At 46.6% G+C, this 13,006-nt stretch overlaps 1 protein-coding gene across 2 annotated transcripts in view; it reads left to right on the forward strand.

The window, feature by feature from the left end:
• The first annotated feature begins 3,986 nt into the window (after positions 1 to 3,986).
• Positions 3,987 to 13,006, forward strand: part of RACGAP1 (Rac GTPase activating protein 1) — a 28,859-nt gene continuing 19,839 nt past the window's right edge. The window contains exons 1-2 of one of the 2 annotated variants that reach the window (XM_084751472.1): positions 3,987 to 4,146; positions 12,453 to 12,541. In XM_084751472.1, the coding sequence (XP_084607598.1) occupies positions 12,457 to 12,541 (85 nt within the window). In that variant the 5' untranslated portion in view covers positions 3,987 to 4,146; positions 12,453 to 12,456. The remainder of the gene's footprint in view (positions 4,147 to 12,452; positions 12,542 to 13,006) is intronic. The other variant, XM_084751473.1, reaches the window with a different exon arrangement.

The raw sequence follows: 13,006 nt of genomic DNA on the forward strand, positions 1-13,006 counted from the left end.
CAGGGTTTCTCTGTGTAGCCGTGGCTGTCCTGGACTCACTTTGTAGACCAGGCTGGCCTCGAACTCACAGCGATCCACCTGCCTCTGCCTCCCGAGTGCTGGGATTAAAGGTGTGCGCCACCATGCCCGGCAAGCCTTTACAATTTATTACTACCATCACATCCATTTAATAGTCAGGGAAGTGAAGGAACAGAGAAAGCCCCAGGAAGAGCATTTAACTAGTTTGACCTGGTAGAAAGATGTCTTACTTACCCGGCTCTGTGAAAATGTTCAGTCTTGTCCGCAGACTTCCAGCAGCCTTGCACTCCAGTCACACTGCCTGGGATCCCCCATTTCCCTTGACTTGTCTGTCTGTTTCACTTTCCACTTTCTGGGTTGGGGTCTGCTCCAGCTAGCTTTGGACCTCAGTCTCAGCGCATTTGCTTTCAGACTGCTGGCCCAAGCCTGGCGATGGTGGCCCACGCCGTTAGTCCCAGCCCTTGGGAGGCAGAGGCAGGTGGATCGCTGTGAGTTCGAGGCAGGCCTGGTCTAGAAAGTTAGTCCAGGACAGCCAAGGCTACACAGAGAAACTGTGTCTCGAAAAACCAAAACAAGGGGCTGGAGGATGGCTCAGCGGTTAAGAGCACTGACTGCTCTTCCAAAGGATCCAAGTTCAATTCCCAGCATCCACATGGCAGCTCACAACTGTAACTCCAAGATCTAACACCTTCATACAGACATACATGCAGGCATAACACCAATGCACGTAAAATAAAAATAAATAAAATTTAAAAAGAAAGACCAAAACAAACAAACAAAAACAACAAAACAAACAAAAAACCCAAATAGATTGCCGGCCCGGAACAGAATCCCTAACCTGGTGCTGTCTGAGATCAGGCCTCTGCCTTCGCCACCCTTACAGTGTGTAGGACACACCACTTTCCGTGGGCAGGAGTGCTCACAGCTGGTGTGCGCGCGCGTGTGTGGTGTATGTGTGTGTCTGGGGTTTACTGAGACCCTCAAGTGGAGGCTCAATTTGCATCTTTGGAAAGAGGCCGGGAGCAGAGCAGAGGAGAACGAACTGGAAGCCACAAGTCGTGGCATGGGCGAGGTGAAAAGACAAAAGCGCACCGACCCGAGCCCAGCTAATCTGGTGACAGCGCCTCTGTCGGTACCTTGGGCTTGTGGCTTGGAGGTGTTCCGGCAGGGCGGGATGGGGCTGTCGGGCAAGGGTCCTTGCTCCGACGGGAATGACTCGCCCCACGACGGAGGCGGCGTTCCCACACACTGAAGCCTTTTCACACGCTCCACCCGCATGCCGGCACTCGGAACCACTGCGTCTCCAGAGGCCGGAGAGATTGAAGAACCAGGTTAAAAGGCAGCGCCTCCAGTAAGTGGCAGAGCTAGGATCGAACGCTAGGCTTCCAGGAACCGGAGACTTTGCTTTTCCTGGTTCAAGCGGAGCCCAGCGGGCAACCGAGGTAGAAAACTCAGTTTGGGAGCGAAAGGATTTTAACAGCCCTACCCTGACTCCGTATCAGCAACCCCCCTCCTATCACCATCACCACCACCACCACCACCACCATCATCATCATCATCATCATCACCACCACCAGGCTGGTGCAGCAGGCAAAAAGGTGTTGAGTAGGATGATTCTTGGTTTCAGGTGGAGGAGGAGGAAAGGATGTCTGTCCCGCCCACCTACCCCGCCCACCTCTCCTTCCTCCATGCGTCATTTGGAACCTGTAGATTGTGTGGTGGGGTGGAATACTGCCACCATTTGGTTGAGCTGAACTCACCTGCGCTTGAATGACTTTGTCCGGGCTACAATGGGAAATGCAGTGTTAAGTAAAGGCGTACTGCTGCTGTCACCTGAAGCTGCCGGTCTGGCTAGCAAGGCAAGGGATATTTACTGAGCCCTTGCTTTGTACTGGGACACATACCGAGTTTTACAAGGACGGCTGAGTTATTCCTCCGAATGACCCAATAAGTTAGAACCCCTGTCTTTTTTAGGGAGGAGAGGTGAAGTGACGTTACTAGTGGTCTTCAGCAAGGAAGAGGCATGGTGAGAGCTGGGTTCATTTGGTTTTGGCTTTGTTTTTTAAGATTTATTTATTTATTATGCATACAGTGTTCTGCTTGCATGCACCCCTGCACACCAGAAGAGGGCACCAGCTCTCACTATACATGGTTGTGAGCCACTATGTGGTTGCTGGGAATTGAACTCAGGACTTTTGGAAGAGCAGTCAGTGCTCTTAACCTCTGAGCCATCTCTCCAGCCCTTATTTTTTGTTTTAGGTGGGTCTGGAGCTCACTAAAGAGCAGAGGCTGGTCTGGATCTCTCAGCCTCCATGTCCCACCAGATGGGATTATGAACATGTTCTGTAGTTTAAGGAGCTCAAGGAAGGGTACACTGTCCTTGGTGGTTAGACTACTGAAACAGGCCAGGCTGGTTACAATAGTTAGATGTGGTGTGGGCTAGCCTGGAGCTCACGACATAGACCACACTGGCCTTGAATTTACCTCCTCTGCCTCCAAAGTGCTGGGATTAAAGGCGTGAGCCTGGCTCACTGTTTCTTTTTCTTTTTTCTTTCTTTCTTTTTTTTTTTTTCGAGACAGGGTTTCTCTGTGTAGTCTTGGCTGTCCTAGACTCGCTTTGTAGTCCAGGCTGGCCTCGAAATCACACCGATCCACCTGCCTCTGCCTCCTGAGTGCTGGGATTAAAGGCGTGCGCCACCACACCCAGCTTTGGCTCACTGTTTCTTGTACACTCTAGCTAGGCCAGTATTTTGTGAAGCTGCTGGTAGTCTCTCTCCCTATTGATTAGTAAATTCAGGAAGGAAAGGACACCAACACACAGAGAAATAACAAAAGAAGACGAGAAAGACTGAGAGAACACTAACAGAGTAAGGGTGAACAGTTCCCTGACACACGGTTGTAGCGGAAACTGTCTTTCTTTCTTTTTGGTTTTTCAAGACATGGTTTCTCTGTGTAACAGCTTTAGCTGCCTTGGAACTCTCTCTGTTTTGTTTTTTGTTTTTAGGTTTTTTTTGAAACAGGGTTTCTCTGTGTAGCCTTGCCTATCATGGACTTTCTTTGTAGACCAGGTTGGCCTCAAACTCACAGTGATCCGCCTGCCTCTGCCTCTGCCTCTGCCTCCTGAGTGATGGGATTAAAGGTGTGCGCCACCGTGCCCCAGCTGTAAAGTGTCTTTTGTTTGTTTGGGTTTTTTTTGTTTTGTTTTTCAAGACAGGGTTTCTTTGTGTAACGGCTCTGGCTGTCCTGGAACTCTCTTTGTAGACCAGGCTGGCCTCAAACTCAGATCCTTCTGCCTCCCAAGTGCTGGGATTAAAGGAGTGTGCCATCACAGCCCGGCTCGCTTCGCCAGATTTCAAGTGTCATTTATTAAGCGGAATTATAACACTTCATTTTGTATTTCTATTTGTTTCCTTGAGCTGTCTTCCCCATTCATAGCTACTGGAAAGCAAAGACCACATGATCTGTATTTTTTTCTACTTCCTAGCAGAGAGCTTGCTATGAAGTTGGCATAACTTATTGTGCATCAAATAAAAGTCTGAATGAATGAATGAAGGGATAATTATAGCTCAGTAAATATGGTTGAAATGATTGCTGCTCTGTCTCCTTCTGGAATTCTTCCTGTTCTACAGTGAGACCCGAAACTACTCAGTTACTAGTTTCCAAGAGCCCTATTTGCCTGCCTAGGGAAACAGGGAGGCAAGAATAATATGCAATTAGTCAACAGGTCATTAGAATAATTGCAGGAAAGAGAGCAGGAGCCGGAGGCGGGGGTCTTACGCGGACCACAAAACAACCACTACCTCCTCAGGACACCCCACGATGCCCCCACCCGAACTATGACCTTAGTCAAAATGGCCGCCTTTCGGCGTCTCCTTAACTTAGCGCGCATGCTTACTCGCGCTTTGTACCCGCCCCCCCCCCGCCCCTGACGCATGCGTCAGCGCAAGGCTGCTGTCCTCAGTGATTGGCTGGTGCGCGATTTTGAACCGGATCTGGCGGCGGGGTTCCACACTGCCGTTAGTGAGGCGCGCAGCCGGTGAACTGCAGCCCTCCTGGGGCGCGGCGGCCGCGGAGAGAGCGCCGTGGGCCGAGCGGGGCTGCGTGTGCGCGGGGCCGGGAGTCTCCTCGGTAAGCCGGTCCGGGGCCGCGAGCGGGCGGCGGGAGACGGGAGGGGGCTGCCCTCGGCGTTGCGTTCAGTCCAAAGTTAGGGGCGTCCCTTTAAGGCGTGGCCGGGCGGGGGCGGGTGTGGCTCCCCAAGGTGGTCTTCGGGAACTACAGTGCGGTGCGTGGGGAGTGGCTCAGAGAGAGCCCTCTTACCTTTTCCCGAGGAGCATTCTCTTCTGAAGAAGTCAGGTGTCGGAGGAGCCAGGGCGCACTCTGCCTCCTAGGTTGTCTGTCTGTCTGTCTCTCACAGGGCTGATTAGAACACCCCACATTGTGGAGAGTTGGAGTGTTAACAAGCTCGGAGCCTATCTCGTGTGATTTTTATTTTTTAAGCCCCTCTTTTAATAGTAATTCATTGCCTACCTCTGTCACTGACCAATCATCCTGTGACTCGCATGTGAAACCCATTGGGATGTGTTAATATATATTAACTGCTTCCACCAACAGAAAAGCTAGGACTGTTACCTGGTAGCATTAGGAACCTGCTTGAAGCGCCCAGCAAAGGGCTTTAAGAGTCCCTATATTTATGACTTTCTTTTGTTCTTAGCTATAAAACTTAATGGGACTGATTATATCAGAACACGGTATGTGGGTAACCTGGATTCATGTACCAGGGCCAGGGCCACTTATATTTGGCTTATGAAAGAACACTCGTTTCCCTTGGGATGAGAGCTTTGTTTCCGTGCCTGAAAAAGACAGAGAGACTGCAGAATTCCCAATAGAGTATTGGAGAGTTATTGGAGTCACTGTTTTCTCTTTCAAAGTTCTGCTGCTCCTAAATAAACTGTACACTGTGTATGTGTGAGGGAGTCTTAATGTAGCCCAGGTTGGCCTCTTGTAGCCAAGGATAACCTTGAACTTCTGATCCTCCTGTCTCTGGAGTGCTGGCGTTACAGACATTACAGGATAATTTGGGAGATTACAAGTGTGGTGCACCATTTCCAGTATTTGCTGTGCTGAGGACCGAAGCCAGGGGCTTCTCAGTCATACTAGGCAGGCGTGGTATCAGCTAAGCTGCAGGCCAGCACAGCTACATGCTTCTTCAAGTCCAAGGAGATTTTTATTTTTTATTTTTTTGTTTTTTTAGACAGGGTTTCTCTGTGTATCCCTGGTTGTCCTTGAACTCTCTTTGTTTTGTTTTGTTTTTGGTGTTTTGGAGACAGGATTTCTCTGTGTAGCCTTGGCTGTCCTAGACTCACTTTGTAGACCAGGCTGGCCTTGAACTCACAGTGATCTGCCTGCCTCTGCCTCCCGAGTGCTGGGATTAAATGTGTGGGCCACCACACCTGGCTGGAACTCTCTCTGTAGTCCAGGCTGGCCCCCAGCTCACAGACATACTCCTGCCTCTCCTTCCCAAGTGCTGGGATTAAAGCCACCACGCCCGGCTGCAAGTAAAATTCTTAACATTGGCTTTTTCCCTCTAGGCATTTCTGTTGGCAAAGCCTTGCTAAATTATTTGGTTGGCTTCCAGTAAGGATTGCCCTGCCACAGCCACCAGAATAGCACTTATAGAGAGAGGGAGGCACATGCCACCATGTTCAGTCACTACAGTTGTTTAAGAAAATATTTTGGTTGGGCTCAGAGGTTAAGAGCACTGACTGCTCTTCCAGAGGTCCTGAGTTCAATTCCCAGCAACACATGGTGGCTCACAGCCATCTATAATAAGGTCTGGTGCCCTCTTCTGGCCTGCAGGTGAACATGCAGACAGAGCACTGTATACATAATAATATAATAAATCTTTAAAAAAAATAACAGACAATATTTATCAAAAGCCGTATAAGGCTTTTATACCATGCTATATTATTAATTAAAAACCTGTTCCAAGGACTCTCCCTGAAGACCTAAAGACTACTGGCCATGAGAAGGTTCACTCACTCAATGTCAGATCTCCTTCCTACCAGGCACAGTGTTCTACCCGTGCCTCTGCAACAAGCAAAATGGACAGAAGTTTGCTTTCCAGACAGTAAACTAAGGAATTGTAGTGGAGACATGTGATCGGGAGCAAAACAAACCAGGTGTTTCAGAAAAGGCTGCAGTGTTTAAAAGGGTGGTTAGTAGAGACTTCACTGAGACGTGAAGATTTCTGGGGTAGGATGGACAGGGACGGGACGGGACGGGACGGGACGACAGACCATGCTAGAGACCGTAGGCTGAGAGTAACTAAAAAACTGTCAGTCACCTAAACCCAAAGAGAGTGACCAACAGTATCGCACCAACTCTTTAGTTCTTGTTTAATGGAAACAAGATGCTAAAAGTCAAAAAGTGGACATGCCTGAGTGGAGCTCTGGTGGGGCATGATGGGTAGAGGGTGTGGCTTAGGGTCTCTCTGTCACTGTTTAAAGGTGGTGTTGGCATCGTGTCCCCCACCCCCAGCATATATTTACATATGAGACAGTGTGACATTATGTGTCTGCCTGAGTTGATTGAAATCTGGAGGAAAAATGATTGGTGAGACGTACTCTGGCATTGAAGAAGACTGGGAAGGCCTAATCAGGAAACAGGATGCCAGTGCTGAACTTACAGCGTCACTCATGTTGAGCTGAGGACACCCTGGTATCTCTTTCTGCAGTTGGCTTGCTCCTGGGAACGTTAGGCCTCATGCTGGAGTCTTCTGCCTCTGGATGGAGCAGAAGCTGGGCACTTAGGGAAATGAGTTGCTCTCAAGTGCTTTTGAGTGAAGACATCCTAGCCTAGAGCTTGTTTTAGGGGGTGTTTTTTCTTAGCCTCAGGAAACCTACATTGTTAATTTCCTGGGAATCTCCAGAACAGCAATCTTGTATAATAATATTTTTCATTAAAATACTTCGCTGGGGGAAAAAAGTCAAACAATCTGCCATTGCTTTGTCTTATGCATTGTAACACTCTTGATGCGTCTAAAAACTCTGATACATCTTTTTCTTAATAATGTTGTTTGTAGGATGAGTATAGATGCTTTTCCCAGGGTACTGTGCAATAAGATCTGTAATAGTCTGTTGTTCTGAAGGACTGTCTGTCTCTTTGCTGGGTGATTGAAATTAAATTGGGGGCTCAAAGCAATCATAGCAAGCTGCGACTCTTTCTCCTGGTGCTGTCAAATTGCTCCCCGAGGGATACTCACAGATTGGGAATGTAACACAGTGACTTCTCCACCTCTGGGGCTCCCCATCAATAACAGCTGAGGTTCTGGGCACCTTTTGTTTAAAAGGCTCTGTAAACTGATTTCCTTGTGCCACACAGGGGCCGCTGCAGTGCTCTCGAAAGGCAGCAGCCTCTGCTGTGGGAAGTGACAGCTGCTTTACAGCTGAGTGCAGCGCTCTACAGCACGACTGTTCCTGTTCCCTTTCACATTAGTGGTCTCCTAGCCATGAAGCTAAGTAATAAAGGGGGAGGAGACAGACAGGAGGATGAAAATGTGGCCCAGCAGGAAAATTAAAGCCGTTCTCAACTGACACGGAAAAGGATGGTCTCCTCTCCAAGTTCAATTTGGCTGAGATAGTGAGAGTTAGTGTTGATGCAGAGAGGTATTTTCATCACCTGTAAATAATTCCTGCGAGCCACTTCTGCAGAGTGTTGGTAAGAATATGCGAACCCTCAGCATACAAAGACGAGTGTATTTTACTAGTGCCAGGCTTTGGTTTTCAAAGCAAACCCATATTAGAGGGGGAAATGAGCTTTCTGCAGAAGCAAGAGCCTCATCAAGAACAGCTTGTTTGACAGGTCAGAAGTTTGCTGTCTTTTTTTTTTTTTTTTTTTTTTTTTTGGTCTGGGTTCTAGCTGACATCTGTGTTTACACATATACACACATAGCTTTGCTTTGTGTGACTCTTGTGATTTGCAGGTGTCTGAGAAAACCTGCAGCATATACGGCTGATATTTTTATAACGTTTTAGTGTGTTAGGGTGGAAAGAAAATAGACACCTGCATTTCATTGTGTGCTCGGCATTTAGTCATTTCAGGTTTCTGAGTCTTTAAGTTGTCTGTAAAATGGCAGCTTAGTTAATTAGATTCACAAGAAGAAAAAAATGAGAACTGTCAAGTTTAGTACTCAATTTACAACAAAGGCATATATTAAATATTATGTAGCACTATTTTAAAAAATGGTCTGTGCTTCTGAATTTCATGGCGCCTCATGTGGAGACAGTCTAGACTACTTAGGAAAATTACTAGAGTTGTGAATCACTCTTCCAGAATCTAATTAACAGCTATCAGACCCCATAACCACAAAGGCCCATTTTATATTTTCATAAGCTGTATTTTTTATAAGGTTCAGTTTATGCATTATAAAATTTCATCTATAGTTTGGAATTTCTATGAAGCAGGTGGTACTGTACTCTGTAGAGGGTCTCAGCAGTTACTTACAAGGTAAATCCATCCGCCTGCACAGAGCCCTCTGGAGTCCATAGTGAGATCGAGATGGCGCGACAGGAGTATTGTATGTGCATGTATTTTGTGTCTAGGCATCCAGTTAAATACTGAGCGATTGTGTATTTAACACCATAGTATCAGATGCAAGGTTTCTGCCCTCATATTTGGTAAAGTTAAATTAGAGTGAAATTAATCTGTGTAGCAACTGATAAGAGTGGCAGGGGATTTGCTGGGGGATCCTGGAGGCAGGTGAGGCAGGCAGTCAGTTGGACTGAGCAGAGACGCCTGCAGGGGATGTGGAGGCTCTCCTCCATGTAAGAGGAAAGTCCACAGTTGTCAGTTATTCTCACAGAAAAGGGGGAAACCAAAGATATTTCTGAAATCTAGACCGGAATGGCTAGAAAGATGAAGAAAATAGGGAGATAAAAATTGGGACTCAGAGCCAGTGGTGCACACCTTTAATCCCAGCTCTCAGGTCGCAGCCTGGTCTACACAGCAAGTTCCAGGCTACTGCACAGTGAGACCCTGTCTCAAAAAACAACAGGAACAAAAACCTGGGAGTCAACAGGATAGGATGTGTTTGAAGGGGAGATAATGCCTCAGTCAAGCACAGCATTCAGAGCCCCGGCGCACTGTAACTAGACTAGCTGAAGAGAGAAGTGGTGAGCTGCCAGAGCGCAGGTGGTGGCTGGGTAGTTTAATAAATTCAGAGGAGTTGATGGGTTAATTTAGGTGCTGCTTGGCACTCGGAAGGATACCTGGGGTGCTGGTAAAGTATGAGGAGCTGACAGAGCTATAAGAATTGGCCTCTGCTCACGACAGCAGTAGGTACATAGACGTCCGGGAGGCCAGTGTGAGACTACAGCAGCCACTACAGCACAGTCTCCCATAACGTCTGTGTTTGTGGAATCAGGCTTATTTTCAGGAGCCTGCCTCTGTCTTCAGCTGGACTGTCCGCAGTTGGGAGGCTGATGATTCAAAGCCAGCTCGGCTGTCTGCAAACAGCCCTTTCCTCAAAACAAACAATACAACACAACAAAACCACAGCAGAGCAACCTAACCTAACTCTTTGGAGTACATACAGAAACCAGAGTAACAATGAACTAAGAAAGCTTGAGAAAATGGGAGGGTTCTGTTTTTATTCCTGCTGCTGAAACAAAATATCTTAAACTGGGTAATTTATGAAGAATAGATGTTTTGGGCTGGAGAGATGGCTCAGAGGTTAAGAACACTGCCTGCTCTTCCAAAGGTCCTGAGTTCAATTCCCAGCAACCACATGATGGCTCCCAGCCATCTACAACGAGATCCTGTGCCCTCTTCTGGCCTGCAGGCGTTACATGTAGGTAGAACACTGTATACATAATGAATAAATAAATAAATCTTTTTTAAAAATCAGAATAGATAATGTGTGTGTGCGCGCGCACGGCGTTTAGTGTTTAACACCTTTAATTCCAGAGGCAGGCAGATGTCTGGGTTCCAGGCAGGTCTCAGAACTAAGAAAAGCCCCTCCCTTGTTTTCAACATCATAGTCGCCACAGAAACTGCTTCTCTGAGTCCCTTAGCAGAAGTTTTTTTTGTTCTGAGTTGCAGCTACACTTACGGTGTTGAGGTGGAAGAGATCAATAGCCTGTGTTAAAGCTGCTGACTAGCAGCCTCCATTTTCACTGGAGCCAGAGGAAATCATCGTTTGAATTGATCCTGAGTGCTCTGCAGCACCTGCCTGTGGGTTTTGTTAAGTCGGTGGACCTCCTGTGACTCGCACATGTCTTCCTGTTGGGCTTAATGCCACTCTACTTTGTCTGCTGTGGAGGAAGATGTCTGTAATACGTCAGCTAGTTCGGTTGTTGAGCAGCTTGGCATGGCTGGTCGCTTGGAAGCAGACACATAGTCTTTGGAAGAGCATGGTTTCCAGCCCTGTTGAGGTCACACTGCAGGCAGGCCTGGGAATCACAGAGTTTATTTTACTTCACTGCTATTGTAACAGTTGGTGCATGCCTACAAATGAATATTTCTGTAGTGTTAATAGAAAATATTTTTATGCTCATACATTCCTTTGTTCTTTGTGGGGGTTTGGCTTTTTTGTTTCTTTCCCTTTTTCCATTTCTTAGTGTCATAGCTTATAGTACCATCTTAAAAACATTTACAAAATCACTAAAAATTCGAAATAGAGTTCTGAAGCTGTTATTTAGATCATAAAGTAACGAACTAGACAAAGCATCAGGAATGAGAAGGGCGTGAGAGTGCTCTACTCTGCTTCTAAGAATATTTTATTTTTGAGTGAAATTTGACGATTTTCATTCCTTAATAATTTTTGTCACATCCAGTAAACGTCTTTCTTGACTATTAAATGAAAAATGTGTTTTCCTGGTCCATTCTTGGTTGAGCCTGTGTGGAGCAGAGCTGCCTAGAGGCCTGAGTTTTAATGCCCTCTTCACAGGTCTCTGGGTGGAAGCACAAAGCCTGGGATCCCTCGTACAGAACACTAACAATGGTTCTCCTCTGCCCTTGTCACTGTGAAGGTGGCGCATTGTCTCCTGATGCCAGAGTGGGAGAGCATAATCCTTTGCCTATACTTAGTATAAATTTATTAGACACAGTCCCTGCGTGCAGTCCAGCTGAGAACCCCGCACTACAGAAATAATTCTTGTGTTGCTGAGCTGGCAGTTTCCCCACTTAATCACTGTGTGATGTCACCTGTGCCATTGGTGGGAAATGTGCTGACCACGTCCTGCCTTTGAAGAGACAGTTGTGACAGGATATTAGCCAAAAGTGAAATTAAAAATAAACATTTTAAGTTACATTATAGGTTTTCAAAGTCTGAAAGGTTGAAGTAGCAAAAAAAAAATTGTTAGAGTTAAAGATCCACATTTTGTGCTGTTATTTATAATCCACTGGCATGCTCACTCCTACTGCAGGCAATTAGCACCAAGCACCGTTTTTGTTTTATTTATTTATTTTTGATTTTTATTTTGAGATGTGGTTTCTCTGTGTAACCTTGGCTGTCCTGGACTCACTTTGTAGACCAGGCTAGCCTTGAACGCATAGAAATCTGCCTGCCTCTACCTCCCAGAGTGCTGGGACTACATGTGTGCACCACCATGCCCGCCTCACAGGCATCTTTGTAAGGAGTGGGGATTGGCGTAGAAGTAGACAGAGGAGGTGTATGTCATCCGTGGTTTCCAATGATTTTCTACTTCATAGTGAATCTTTTTGTTTTGTTTTGTTTTTTTCCCCGAGACAGAGTTTCTTTGTGTATTCTTGGCTGTCCTGCAACTCACTGTGTAGACCAGGCTGACCTTGAACTCAAAGATCACCTGCCTCTGCCTCCTAAATGCTGGGATTAAAAGCGTGCGCCCCAACCTGGCTTCTTATTGCCTCTTTGGTCTGGCACATGCTTCTAATCCAGCATTTGAAAGACCAAGGCAGTAAGATTGTGAGTTCAGGGTTAGCCTATGCAACATGGTAAGACCTTGTCTCAAAAAAATAAATAATCAGCTAGGCATGGTGGCAGATAGGTCTCTTAAATCAACCAAAGAGAGAGGTGCAGATAGGGAGAAAGAAGCAAAAAAAATGAAATAAAACAAGAAGATAGCTTTTTTTTTTGGTTTTTCGAAACAGGGTTTCTCTGTATATCCTTGACTGTCCTAGACTCTCTTTGTAGATCAGGCTGGTCTCGAACTCACAGTGATCCACCTGCCTCTGCCTTCCAAGTGCTGGGATTAAAGATGTGCACCACCATGCCCAGCCAAAAAGATAACTTTTTAATATAAATTGGGATCACACAAAATTGTGGCCTGAGAGTCTTGTCATGGTGGTTGCAGGTAGGAGAGTCCAGGTGTTGGTCACTGGTGGACTCACTAGACTGATATTGAGTCTTCTGTAAGGGGAGAAGGCAGCTTCCTAATGCGTATTTGATTTCTTGGCAGAAAGATGGATACTACCATGGTGAATCTGTGGACTCTGTTTGAGCAGCTTGTGCGCCGGTTGGAGGTTATCAATGAAGGAAATGAAAGCAGTAAGTCATTCGGAGCTGGGCTGTGGAGGACGGGAGGGCGCGTGGGGAGGCGGGGGAGGGAAGAAAGAGGAGCCATCAGATTGCAGCTTAGCAGTTTATATAATGCTGAAGTGTGTTGAAATCCGAAAGTTGTTCTTTCAGGTTCCTTAAGATGGCTACTCACGGCCAGAGCTTACTGAGCACTCATTTCAAAAGGCTATTGAAATTTATTATATAGTTATTTTTTTAAAAAATCCTGTGGTATGTGTGCCTGTGTGTCTGTGTTTGTGCATGTATGTACACACGCCTGTGGAAGCCAGAGAGGGCATAGGAGCTTCTGGAGCTGCAGTTGCTGGTGGTTGTGAGCTCCCTGATAAGGGTGCTAGGAAACTAACTCAGGTCCTCTTCACCACTGAGCCATCATTCATGTTTTTGAGTGAACTTTAGGTACGTTGCTTGCTTGCTTGCTTCCTTCATTTCTTCCTT

Source organism: Acomys minous (assembly GCF_964271855.1).
Source record: "Acomys minous genome assembly, chromosome: 12".
NCBI lineage: Eukaryota > Metazoa > Chordata > Mammalia > Rodentia > Muridae > Acomys > Acomys minous.